A 13,189-nucleotide genomic window follows, 5' to 3' on the forward strand; every position below is an offset into this window, starting at 1 on the left:
GCTCACAAGTCATTGTGTTCCAGTGGATGTTTTCCTCTCCAGCTCTAATTGCATGGTGTCATCAAGCCTGTGGTTTTCTTGTTCAGCGGCAATGAAGTGAGGCAGTGTCTCTTCGACTGTTTCCTTAAAGCTTAGATTCTTGCATGTTCACTAGCTTCCCTACTTTGAAGAGGCATTGCTGTTTCATTGGTCCACTTGCTCTGTGTTCTGTCCAGATTTAGCCTCTTTAACAGTGGGCTATCGGTCATGTTGTCATTTTGAATATTATTGTTATTTACTATTCTGGTTTTGATTCTGATTTTTCTTGATCTATGAATATTGTAAAGGAAGAGTACTGGAAAACCATGTTTTTGGTGAGGAGTGCCAGATTAAGTGCTTATTCGTATACAGTTCTTATGAAAAACACCAATCATTAGCACTGAAGAAATACAGAATTCAAAGCAATGGCAGTAATCTTGCTCGACATCTCTCTTTACTCCTTGAAGCTCCACGTGGGCAGTACTCTTGTGAAGAATGATGCACTTTAGTGAATGGGGAGAAAGGGGGGGGGGGAGTGAGAGAGAGAGAGAGAGAGAGAGAGAGAGAGAGAGAGAGAGAGAGAGATAGTCATGCTCATGGAGTCTTAAAGAAAAAGAGTTTAATTGCATCTTATACTGTATGCTTAAATTAAACAAAAGCTCAAAAATGCTTGAGCAACAGTGTACTCATGAAAAAAATGTGTGACAGAAATAGCAAATGCTTTTGGTGATGACGAAGCAGCTAAACAATTTAAAACAGTCACTTTGTCATGAAACGCTGTAAAAAATTGAATTCCTCACATGAGCCATAGCATAAAAAAACAAAACTACATGATTTAACACAAAATGTAGACGTTATTCTTCTTGTGTAGATGAGAGTACTGAATGAAAAATTTTAGTCGACTACTAATTTTTATTTGTGTAGTAATGGACAGTTTTTTTCTGTTCACAGAGAATTACTCACTGTAGTTTCATTGCTCAGAACAAGAGGTTTCATTATCTTCAAAGCAGTTAAAAAGTTTGTTGACAGAATTGGTGGTTTTTTTAAATACTCTGCAGTTTGTACTGAGGGTGCTTCAACTATAGCTGATAGTGAAAAAGGATCCATTGCTGAATTAAGAAAACACTGAATAAATTGCTTATATTTCGTTGCATTATTCAGCAGTAAGCACTATGTGGGAAGGGTGTCAGAATGCTGACCACAGTGAAAGATGTAACGAAAATTATCAATATAATAAAAGATATCTCATTGAAAATTTAAATAGGTTTTGGAAGCAGCTAATCTGAAATGCTTCTTAATTCTTAAATTCACTGGTTGAGTGCAGGAAAATGCTTCTCTATTTTTCCAACATTTAAAAAATAAGTTTCCAAGTTTCGAACAAAGAGGTAAAACTGGGTGCTACAGAATTTGAAACTAAGCTAAAAAATTCAAAAGGATTTTTTAATTTTTTTTATCAAGATTAGCATTTCTAACATATTTTGCGAATCATGGAAATAATTTGAATTTGCATTGGAAAGGAAAGGAACACCAAATGCTGATATGTTTGTAGGTGTTAATGGATTCCAATGTAAACTTATGTTGTTCAAATTGCAACTAAACAAGGAAAATTTGTGTCATTTCCGGAGTAGTTGTAAATTGAACCAAGAACACAATGATGTAAAATTTTTAAGATTTTCTTGCATTGTTGATGAAATTTCCAGTGAGTTTCATAGTAGCTTTACAGATTTTAAACTTCTAGAACCATTTATCATTTTCTTTAATGATCCAATAAAAATTAATTTTGGAAGTGTTAGAAGTGATCTCCAACAAAACAATCTGTTCATCCTATACAGAGCAAGAATAGATTCTGCAATTTTTGAAGTCAGATCATAAGACTACCCAAAACTCAGACTTCTCTCCTAAAGTATCCCCCCCACCCCCATCCCCACAGATCATCATAAATGTGTGAAGGTACATTTTCTTGAAAGTAGTACTTCAGATATGATCAGTGTAATGCAGTGACCATTGAGTCATTGAAACATGAACTTCTTTCCACAACACACATTGAAATCAATATTGCAGAACTTTTTAAGACCAAGTTAAATAAATCTGACCTGAATATTCAAATTCATTAATGTGATTAAACAATGGGAAGTCCAGGCTGGAATAATGACATTGTTATGAAAGGAATAGATTGTTACTCACCATACAGAAGAGATGTTGAGTCGCAGGCATTCACAACAAAAAGACTGTTATAAATTTGTGCTTTCAGCCCAGAGACCACCTTCTGAATTAGGAAACTCACTTGTACTTTAAAAGAAGGCGTTTTGGTCAAATCCTCAAATTTATAGCAGTCTTTTTGTTTTTTCTGTCTAAAACTTAACATATCTTCTATATCATGGGTGGCAAACTATCCATTACATAATACTGTAACTAATGCAGGTGTAAGAGTTTGGGATAGATATCCAAATGAAGATCAGAGTTTTAGTAGTATATGTCTTGTGTTGTTTGTGTATAGCGAGCAGCTGGAGCTCAAGATTCGAGATGACAGATAGTCATCCCTGCAATTGGCTGACTTATCTGTGATGAGGCCGTGATGACGCCACACAAGTTGAGTTGGAGGGCGAAGGACTCGCTCAAGGAGAATGACTCATGAACCACACTTTGCCAGGCTTGGTCTATAGTCTGTGTCAATACTCCTTTGTCTGACTTTGTTATTTCAAATTTGTATTTTTTCATTACTGTGTTGATATTTTGGATATAAAGTTTGAAGATCTGGTGCTAGGTTAGCAAATGCAACACTGAAAGGCCATGGGTATAAAAAAATTGCCCATTTTGTACTGTAGTTTGGATTGTAACAGTATTATATGAAGAATTTAGTTGTGAACAGCTTTATCACATATTCTTGTAACTTGGCAGTTTTGTAGTGAGGAGCAGCTGAAATAATACTCTGGGACTTACAATCTCATTTTAAATATGAATTGGCGCACATCAGATCACGAACAAGAATATCAAATAGTTGATGATGGAAATTTTTCCAAATGGAACTACCCCAGGAGATAATTTAAAAGGGAAACCCTTTATCACAGAAAGCAGTGCATACGGGCCATTGAATTCTCGGGAGCCCAGAACAATGTGCAAAGTAAAGGACTTGCAGTGTTCTTCTAAGTCTTATATGTAAATTAAGGACAAAAAGGATATTCTTCTCTGGTGCCCGAAATATGAACACCCCAAATATGAACACACTTTTGAAAACATGGAAACTAAAATAACTATTTAAAGTATTAGTTGAATACCAAACACAACTCCTGGCTGTTCAGGAAACAAGATACACAGATGAAGACATTATAGAATCTGAGAGATATAGGATTCTCAAAGTAAAGAAAGGTATTCCACATCTAGGAACAGGATTCATTGTCAACAGAACAGCAGTAAATTCAGTCATAGATCTTTGACTCTCCAAGCAAAAGGCTCTCAGTTCTTAATGTATAATGTGCAAATAAGCCTTACATCTTAATAAACTTTTGCTCTAATAAATGAGGGTGATAAAGGAATCCAGAAAGAGTTGAAAACTTGTGGAAATCACTGGAACATGATTATCAAAGATTCAGTTGAAAAGTGTTTAAAAAAAAAAATAGGAAACTTCAGTGCTTAGAGTGGAAAAGAAAGAAAATTCTGGAAAACTGTTGAAGAGTATCTAGCACACAAAAGTACAAATAAAAATGGGGAAAGACTATCAGAACTACACAGAGGTCCAACATCAAATTCATGTCCACAAATTTTAAGAAACTGCTGAGGAAACAGAAAACTTGAAACTCAACTAATACAAACCTAGGAAAATTTCAGATAACTGTTTTTCTGCTACTAACAAGCTCTTTGCCCTCCATGCTGAGCCTGCATTTCTTGTGGCTGTACTGCTTGCCAAATGTTTGTGCCTGTGCAGAGAGACGGTGTTCCATATTAGCTGAAAATTTTGATTTTTTGCTCACCTTATAGCCTGATATATGCACTTTATAAAGAACTGAATTTCTTTTTGTTATCCCTCATGCTAACTGTGCTGCATCAAATTAAGTAGAACATTGCACAAAATTTTAAAGTGTTTTCAGAGGTGAAACTGTGTGTGAACTTTGTGTGCGGTTGATTTTATCTTATACATTGCTGTGAATGAATTGTAGACAAGTTACCAAAATTTTATTCAAAACTGAGAGCAGAATAATAATTCATTCTCACGTTTGTGGGTTTATATCCGACAGACGGTTGGGAACAACACGCCCAGTTCCACCCATGCAGACTTGCTGACTGCTATGAAATCCTTATCATCCATTTTTAAGAAAACAGTTAGGTGAAAAAATTTGATTTTTTTCAACATCTTACAGTCTGATATCTTTCCTTGATAAAGGACTGAATTTCTTCTTGTTATGTGCCGTAGTTACTTTGCTGAATCAAATCAAGTAAAACGTTGCATGCAATTTTAAAGATACTGCAGAGTTAAAAATGCCTTGTGTGAACTTTGCATATGGTTGATTTTTAGCTCATACATCACAATAAATGAAATTTGGCAATATTGTGAAAAGGAAAGTTGCTACTGACAGTATAGTGGATATGCTGAGTCACAGATAGGCACAACAAAAAGAAAGACTGTACACACACACACACACACACACACACACACACACACATGTGAGCGCAACTCACGCACACCTCCATTATATGGTGAGTAGCAACTTCCTTTTCACAATATTGTTACATTCCACCCTGGATTTTCCATTGTTTAAACGAGATATAGGAAATCTATTGAAATTTTATTTAAAAAGCAGAAGGATGTCTCATTTCACTCTCGAGTTATTGGGTTTTATATATGAAGGACGCTTGCGTGCCATGCGTCCATTCGCGTCCTTGGATGTTGCGCATCATGTGGTCATAAGTCATCATATCTCAAACGATTGAAGCTATCAAAGCGAACTTTTCTGCAAATCATAGCACGCAATGAGGCACATAAATCGAAACTTCTTATATTCTAGAAGATGTGAAAGTAACTCATCAGCAGCAGTGAGAGCTCGGTGGTTCAGGATGCATTCAGATGTCCATAGCAGTGTAGGAAAATCCAAGTGGTGTGCATATACAAGTCCACAACACCTACGGAATGGTGTAGCATGACGTGTATACGTGCCCACAGCAGCAGATTGGCTACGAATGAAGAATAATTCATGAACATAAAAGTTAGAAACAGTGCAAATATAGTAACAGATCTCCATATGATCACAATAAAATGTCATTTTTTCCACAAGCAAGGCTCCAAGACGAGCATAGGCTTCATAAAATTGATACCGAAACTCTGAAAGTTAAGAAACAAGAATTCCAGGAACAGCTAAATATCATCTCAGAAGACTAGGAGGAGATTAAAATGAAATTAGTCAAACCCACTTTTGAAATAGCACCATTCAGAAAAGACAAAAAGCACAAATCAGGGAATGAACAATGTCAAAAAAGTATTACTGCTTAGAAAAAAGGCCTGGCAGAAATTGTACCCCACCAAAATAAGTCATTACTTTATCAGCTTTAAACAACAAAGGTGTCATACATCAAAAACCATACAGCTATCAGTAAATGAGGAAGACCTCCAAAAGAACAATACCAGGAACTTCATTGAAAATTTTAAACAAAACTTCCAAACTTACCAGCCACTTAACATGTGCTTCAAAAATGAAGATGTAAAGTAAGTCATAAACAACCAAGAAAACTGTGAAATGTTAGAAAGCTATTTCAAGAAGTTGTTAAATTGTGGAGGATCAAGAACAAAATTCGTAGAACAAAATCTGGGGTGCACTTACACAAACTTGGCCCCTTCAGCCTGAAATCCAAAGCATCATTAAAGATCTGAAGAATCAGTGACTGCTGAAATGTGGATACTGCAGTTTCTGGAACAGTCAAGAAGCTACATGGAGCCCTCCAAAAAGTCTAGAAAACAGAAATTATACCAGAATATTGGAAAACAGCCTTAAATCACACTTTCCACAAGAAAGGAGATAAAACTACTCCAACAACTGTAGAGGAATATCCCTCCTTTCAGTGACTTACAAAATTCTCTCGAAGACATTACAAAACAGGCTGGAAAGTCAACTGGATTAGCAATTAGGAGAGTCCTGAAAGGGGGGGGGGGGGGGGGGGGGGGTCAGAAAGGAATTATACTGTGTGCAACAAATTTTAAATCTGCGCAACAAACTTTGTAATCAGGTATAGAAGAATGGGAGCAAAAGCATTTGCATAACATTTGTAGACTTCACAAAAGCCTGGGAAACGTTATTTAGCACTTTAAAAAGAGTTTGGAGTTGACAACAAATCAGTGGCAATCATAAAATAAACACTAAAAAATACAAAATACAAAATTAAATTTTTAAGTGAAATCTCAGAAACTTTTGAGATCAAAACTGGTGTAAGACAAGAACATGGAATGTTCCCACTGCTGTTCAGTTGTATAATAGGAAAGGTAATCAGGGAATGGAAGAGGGGAACAGAAGAAGAAGAAGAAGAAGAAGAAGAAGAAGAAGAAATTTAAAAAATTGTAATTACGAGAAAAGGCAAAAATCTAAAAATTGTTTGGCTTTAGCAGACAATTTTGGCATCTTAGCTGAATCTATAGAAAATGCAACAGAATAGATCAGTGTCCTACAATAGACAGCTTTAAAAACAAGCCTGTGTATATCTGGTTTGGTGGATGGCAGGTGAGGTGAGGTGGGGATGACAGATTCGAATGAGGCACCAAAATATACGGAAGCTGATTATGGAATAATTAAAAAAGGCTGTAAAATTTAAATTTGTTGGCAAAATAATACAACCAAATGCTTAGGATAAGGAAGCTAACTTAGCAAGAGCAGGGAAAGTGGAAGTGGGTTTTCAGTTAACAAAAAACTTGTATAACAATAAAGCTATAACAATAAAGCTATTTCCATAACTGCAAAACTCTGTAATTAGACCAGAATGTCTTTATGGTCCATAATGCCTTTTGTAAAATAGAGTTAAACAATGAGGTGAAATAGAAAAGAATAAAAGGAAAATAATCGGGAAAATTTTGGGACCAATATATGACAATGGGTAATGGAAATAAAAAAATTGCTGAAGAAGTTTATGAAAGAACAGAGCCAATATTAGACGCAGTGAGGAAGAGAAGAGTTGTATGCTATGGACAATTAAAAGGAAAATTCAGACCAAAAGTAAAAAGTTTATAGGGCTTCCGGGAGAAAACAAAGAAAAAGACTGGTGCAGTACTGTCAGAAGAAAGAAGAGAGAAGCATAGGAAAAGAATGAAAAACAACTGGAAAGAAAGGAAGGAGAAAAGAAATATAACATAAGTTATTACATGTGAGTGTCAATGTGTCAAATCAATAACAAGAAAAGAAGACAGTGTACTTTGTTTTAAGTAAACTAAGCTACAGTAGTACATGGGGATGACTTTGTCATTATTTAACATATATCAAGAGCTGTTCAGCAATAATTTGAAGTACTGATGTAACTACATTTATTATTATTATTATTATTATTATTATTATTATTAGATTCACCTTATATATACAGCAGACTCTTGACTGTCTGGCCTAATGTGGCAGGAGGTCAAACCAGATAACAAAAAATCCAGATAGTATGGAGTTCTGAAAATTCTCTCTTCAGACACCTAGTCGTACCATTCAAAACACCCCTTTTTTATATCATAACCCAATTTATTAAAATTTTCTGACTTTTTACATAATACACCCTAGTTATAAGTGTTTGTTATATACATACTACACCCTTCAAAAATTATTCCTATATACATAAAACAATCTGCTTTGTAAAGTATGAATGTAAGATTACACACATGTGAAAAGCCAGGAGTAACAGCAGACATGAAACTTACAGGTTTGAAGTTTGAAAAAAAAGTCTTTGGTAGATGACAGTTTCCCTCCTTTAGCCCTCTTTCATCTTGCAATATCCCTGTACTTACGCAAACAGATGATATCAGCTGGCATTGCTTCCTCCTCCTCACTTATGTACTGCAGCATAGCCTCAGTCACTTTGACCCCTTCCAAATGTGGGATGAGATTTCTTATGTCATCCAAGTTTGTCTCTTCTTCCTGTGTTGCTTCCTCCTATATTACCATTTCCACAATATCATTGTCAGTTAGTTCATCACCTTCATCATTTACCACCTATTCTGTGACATCCTCTGTATCGATATCCACACAGCCTGGTATGTTTTTGAACAATGAAGCAATATCATCACTTCCATCTTTGACTTCGGTTTCACCCATGGATCTTTGTGGTCTAAAAGAATTCTCAAAGACCTTACAAGTGATATGTTCAGAATATCTTCCCCTGCTTTGGCCAACCACCTTATGACATTTAGCAAATCAATCCTCTTCAGAGTATTTACACGGTCTTCATTATTACCAATTGCTGATATCTATGAATTGAGAAGACAGTAGTGATACTTCTTCTTTAGCATTCCAGGGGTGCACTGGTCCACCGGCTGGCAAAGATCAGTCACATTTGGTGGTAAAAACACTGCTTTGATACCTCCATCCCTGAGTTTATCACTGACAGAATATGAAGTTGTGTTATCAAGAAGCAGCAGGACTTTCCTCAGTAAATTGTTGTTTTACAAATAGTTCTCTACAGCTGGTGAAAGATTTCTGAATTCATCCATGCTTCCTTTTGGTGAGTGTAATTTAGAGGCAGTGATACCCAATTTTTTGAAAGCTCTAGGCTTCTATGTTTTCCCTATTAACTTAGGCCTAAACCTCAGTTGTCAGTTGTATTACTGCAAGCCAATATAACTTATTCCTCACTTTTATTGTATCCAGGTGCTGCAACGTCCTCTCTCTCTCTCTCTCTCTCTCTCTCTCTCTCTCTCTCGTGCTGCAATGTCCTCTCTCTCTCTCTCTCTCTCTCTCTCTCTCTCTCTCTCTCTCTCTCTCTCTCTCTCTCTCTCTTTTTTTAAGCAAGCATTTTGGTTTGGAGCATCTTGTAATTTACACCACTATCATCACAATTGTACAGCTGTTCACCAGAAATTCCCTCCTTGTTAATTAACTTGGAGAGGTAGTATTTAAACAATGGCACAGTCACTTTGGTAGTGGATAAAGCCTCCCCACAACTCTCTCTCTCCACCTATCCAACTTTACCTCACTGGCAGTAAAATGTGAATATTCCTATTTACTGCTGAAATTGCAGTGGTTTTTCCTGAAATATTGGAACAGTAATGCCACAAAAGTAAAGCTTCCTCAACTTCGTTTTGTTTACCTTTCACCATTGTCTTCCATACTTTTGTTCTACTTCCAGTAATTGGGGCAGCATACCACTTTTCAATTTCTGCTCAATTTTTCTTCCAGTCCTCATCAGTACTTTTCCTACCCCTAATTCAAATGCAATAGTTTTGGCTGCTTACCCAGAATTGAGTCACATTACAGCTTGTAGTTTCTGATCCATAGTTACTATATTTTTTTGGTTTGTGACCCATTTCAGATTATTTAATTAAAACACCAAGGACCACAAAAACAGTAATCAAACAGTGCGCGCATTTCAGATGTCTGGTATGCAGCTGAAGAAACAAAGAACACAGGGTTGCCAACAGAGCTGCCTCTATGTTCGTTCATTGTTGTCTGTTAGTGCTGAAAGAGGGTTTCTAAGTATCATTTGTTGAAGAATGGTTTTGCAAATTTATTCAATGTAAACTATACAGTATGTAGCTTATAATTGTGACTCTAGATGTGCTAGAGGCACAAAAGATGCGTAAAACTTTAGGAAGAAGGCTTGTAAGTAATTTTTGTTATCTTCCTGTTACTTACTTGCTCAAAACAATTAATTGTTAGACATATTTATATTTCAATGTCGTCATTTTGTGGCGTGTAATCAAAAAATGTTCTAAGTTAGTATTTTGACTTTGTGCCATTACTTCAATTTAGACAATTTGAAAACATAGCTTGGTGACAAGCACGAGTGTGATGATGCACGAAGCATGTGATTACATTTGAATGAGAAGCCTTTCTATAATTCTGTGTATATTACTAAAGTCCCTACCCCTGCACTCCCCTGTAGATGAGCACTACATAAAAGTGGATACAAATACTTGACATGATACAGATATTGTTGTTGCAGCAGCCCACTGCCACCTTTTGCTGAAGGGTCGTGTGCTGAAGCTGAAAATCCAGTTTCCTCCAGTTCTTCTTCAACATCACTGAATATCGGAGCAGAGGGAGACACACCTGCCTCATCTGGTTATTATGGCTCTGCAACTGTACAGTCATATACAAAAGTTTCTGAGTATGTGAGAACATTACCACAAAATTTATCACCGGCTTCATCATCTTCATCTTCGTCTAGTACATGTTTTTCTAATGCAACACCAAGTCAGTCATCAATGTGGAGTATGATGCCTGAGCCGGGTACTTCTTCTGGCTATACTGCACGATCTAGGAGCAGCTCAACACTAACATCTGTCGGATCATTGTCACAAAGGTCACCGTCATCAGCTCCGAGCACGAGTTCCATGTAAGTGCTCAGTAATGAAACTGCTTATCAGTTGTTTAATTTTGATGATTTCTTATTATTGTCTGATGGTAAGCAACTACATATTGTTTGCAGTGATATAGGAGTTATCATAGTAATACCTGTGGGATTTTGTATTGGAGGCAGCAGAACATGTCAAAATGGAAAGTGTCCACAGGATTTATACGAAGTTCTGGCAGTCAGAGACCTTGAAAAGTTCTTGATTTTAGTCATTTGTTGTGTTACTTATAACTGGCAAAGAGACAATTTAATAATGAAAGAATTCATCATTTTTTGAAGCAATGTTACACACAAAGGCCAAAGTGAGGTTGGTGCCAGAAGCAAAATTTCTTTAACAAGACATCTCCTGACATTGAAAATTGAGATGAAATTAAGGAAGAAATTTCTGAAAGTAAAGTATGAAATGGTGAAGTATTTTGAAGGAATAGATGAGCGAAGATATCTGTGGCTAGCCCTTGCTGGCAAAAGACAGCTTAGGGAGGTTTGTGCCTAGGCACCTTGAGTAGATAACTTTACACTGCAAGTTACAGTAAAAGAAAAAGTTGTAGGGACAGAAAAAGATTTAGAATTTGGAAAACAAATTATGATACGCATTGTGGATCTATAGAGATGAAAGCATTCGTGCAGTATGTGAACAGATAGGATTATGCTTACCCATATTAATATCGGATGTTAACGATGTTTAAAGAAAGATATAATAATACAGCTATCAGATTTTTCTGAAATTATTCACAGCATCCCTTTAAGGCTGAACTTTGGATTGGTAATTTCATAAATAATCAGTTTTTGAAATACATTTATAGGTTGAATACTATTGTGCTTTGGTGACCTTGACTGTAGGAGGGATGGAAAACTGCTTTCTGAAGAACAAAAAATACAACAATAAGTTAAAAGAAGATTGCAGTTGTAAATAATATTCAGTATAGTGAAAGCCAGTTATCACCAAACAAAAAAACATCAATACCTGCCAAATTAACTTCAAATCAATAAAATAGAACTGCATAACTGTCCAGACCTCCAGTGTTTTCTTATTAGATGCAGCACTGAAATTTTAAAGTTTAAGGTAGTTCAGCAAGAGCTTATTTCAAGTTCATATCTACTTTGTTCAATTTCTACAGGCATGAATTTGTTGTGAGGAATTTTGATCCATCTTTTTGTCATTACAGAGGAGAATTTATCCCAGTTCCTAGCAGCTGTGGAGAGTTCTGTATAAATTATATGAATTAAAAATACAACATGGATTTCAGCTAGTCATTGCTGAGAATGTATTCATTGAATCTGTGGTGTGTGAGCTGGGCCTGGCCAATGACACCGGTCCTCGTGTTAAGTACTGTGGTTTGCTTCAGTGACAATTGTTGGCCAAGGTAGTAGAATGTTTAGTGTGTGTGTGTGTGTGTGTGTGTGTGTGTGTGTGTGTGTGTGTGTGTGTGTGTGTGTGCGCGCCACGAAATGGGGATCTTGTCTAACTAAGTGGGTCACAAGGATGGTAAAAACCTCTATAAAACAATCAACTTCAAGGTCAGCTATGTGCTGTTGGATGGATGGCTGTTGTCTCAAAACATAAATTAGTGAACAACTCTTTGCCCACCCGTTGCACCCCTGTCTATTATATGTGCTGAGATTTGCAAGGTTCTACCTACTTCTTGTAGGAAAGAAATGGCACTTATCATATCCCATAAAAGCACTTGCTGTGGTTTGGGCCAGCCGGAGTGGCCAAGTGGTTCTAGGTGCTACAGTCTGGAACCGTGCTACCGCTATTGTCGCAGGTTCGAATCCTGCCTCGAGCATGGATATGTGTGGTGTCGTTAGGTTAGTTAGGTTTAAGTAGTTCTAGGGGACTGATGACCTCAGAAGTTAAGTCCCATAGTGCTCAGAGCCATGAGCTGTGGTTTGGGTGTGCTGCTGTGGAGTACAGATAGCCAACAAACACTCTGCAGTTTAATATACTTCAAGATAAATATTAAAAAGTATCAAAAATAATAGTGATAGAACACACATTGTTTGTCATAATGTGTATTTAATTGCAAAATGAGGAAGAGGTTCATTTGATATCAGTTTACACTTCAGAAAATGTTGTAAAACATTATTTGAATTCTTAAAATCACGAAAAGACTTCACAGAAATTGCTATATTCTGTTATGCCACTATGATTATGAATCATAAATAGCTTGGCAGTTCCAGCAGATAGAAGCGTTTATGTTCGCATTAATCACACAAGTACCTCTGGGGTCATTACAGCAAGATTCCATTGTGGCCAGATTGCAGCACCAAGCAATCTGGCACAGTGGGTAAGGCATTGACCTAAGAGGAGTGGGTTCAAGAGGAGTGGATTCAAATCCCTCTGATAAATTCCCGCTTCGAGTGTAAGATGACTCCTTTACTGCAGAAGAAGATTAAAATGTGCTGGACACATGTTGAGGAACTGGGAAGTCATGGAACATGGGAGACACCATGTGTTTGTATTTGCAGAAACTATATATTACACTTGTGATGCCTCAGTAATAAGTTTCTGTACGCTCCAGAGCATGGATGACTTTATTGGCGACATGGCCATATTGTCCATACGGTTACAGAAGTCCAAGCAGTTGCTGTTACAATTCATGCAGCACAGTGGATAACGTTGTGCTTGTTGTATTTACCATTACAAGAG

General features: G+C 36.7%; 1 protein-coding gene across 6 annotated transcripts in view; it reads left to right on the forward strand.

Moving 5' to 3' along the window:
- Nucleotides 1-13,189, forward strand: part of LOC126298839 (ubiquitin carboxyl-terminal hydrolase 15-like) — a 157,545-nt gene that overhangs the window by 52,131 nt on the left and 92,225 nt on the right. For 3 of the 6 annotated variants that reach the window (XM_049990325.1, XM_049990323.1, XM_049990321.1), the window contains exon 6: nt 10,132-10,521. In XM_049990325.1, coding sequence (XP_049846282.1) covers nt 10,132-10,521 — 390 coding nt within the window. Of the gene's footprint in view, nt 1-10,128; nt 10,522-13,189 lie in introns of all 6 variants that reach the window. The other 3 variants (XM_049990322.1, XM_049990324.1, XM_049990320.1) reach the window with 1 other exon arrangement.

The sequence above is a fragment of the Schistocerca gregaria genome, chromosome X (genome assembly GCF_023897955.1).
Source record: "Schistocerca gregaria isolate iqSchGreg1 chromosome X, iqSchGreg1.2, whole genome shotgun sequence".
NCBI lineage: Eukaryota > Metazoa > Arthropoda > Insecta > Orthoptera > Acrididae > Schistocerca > Schistocerca gregaria.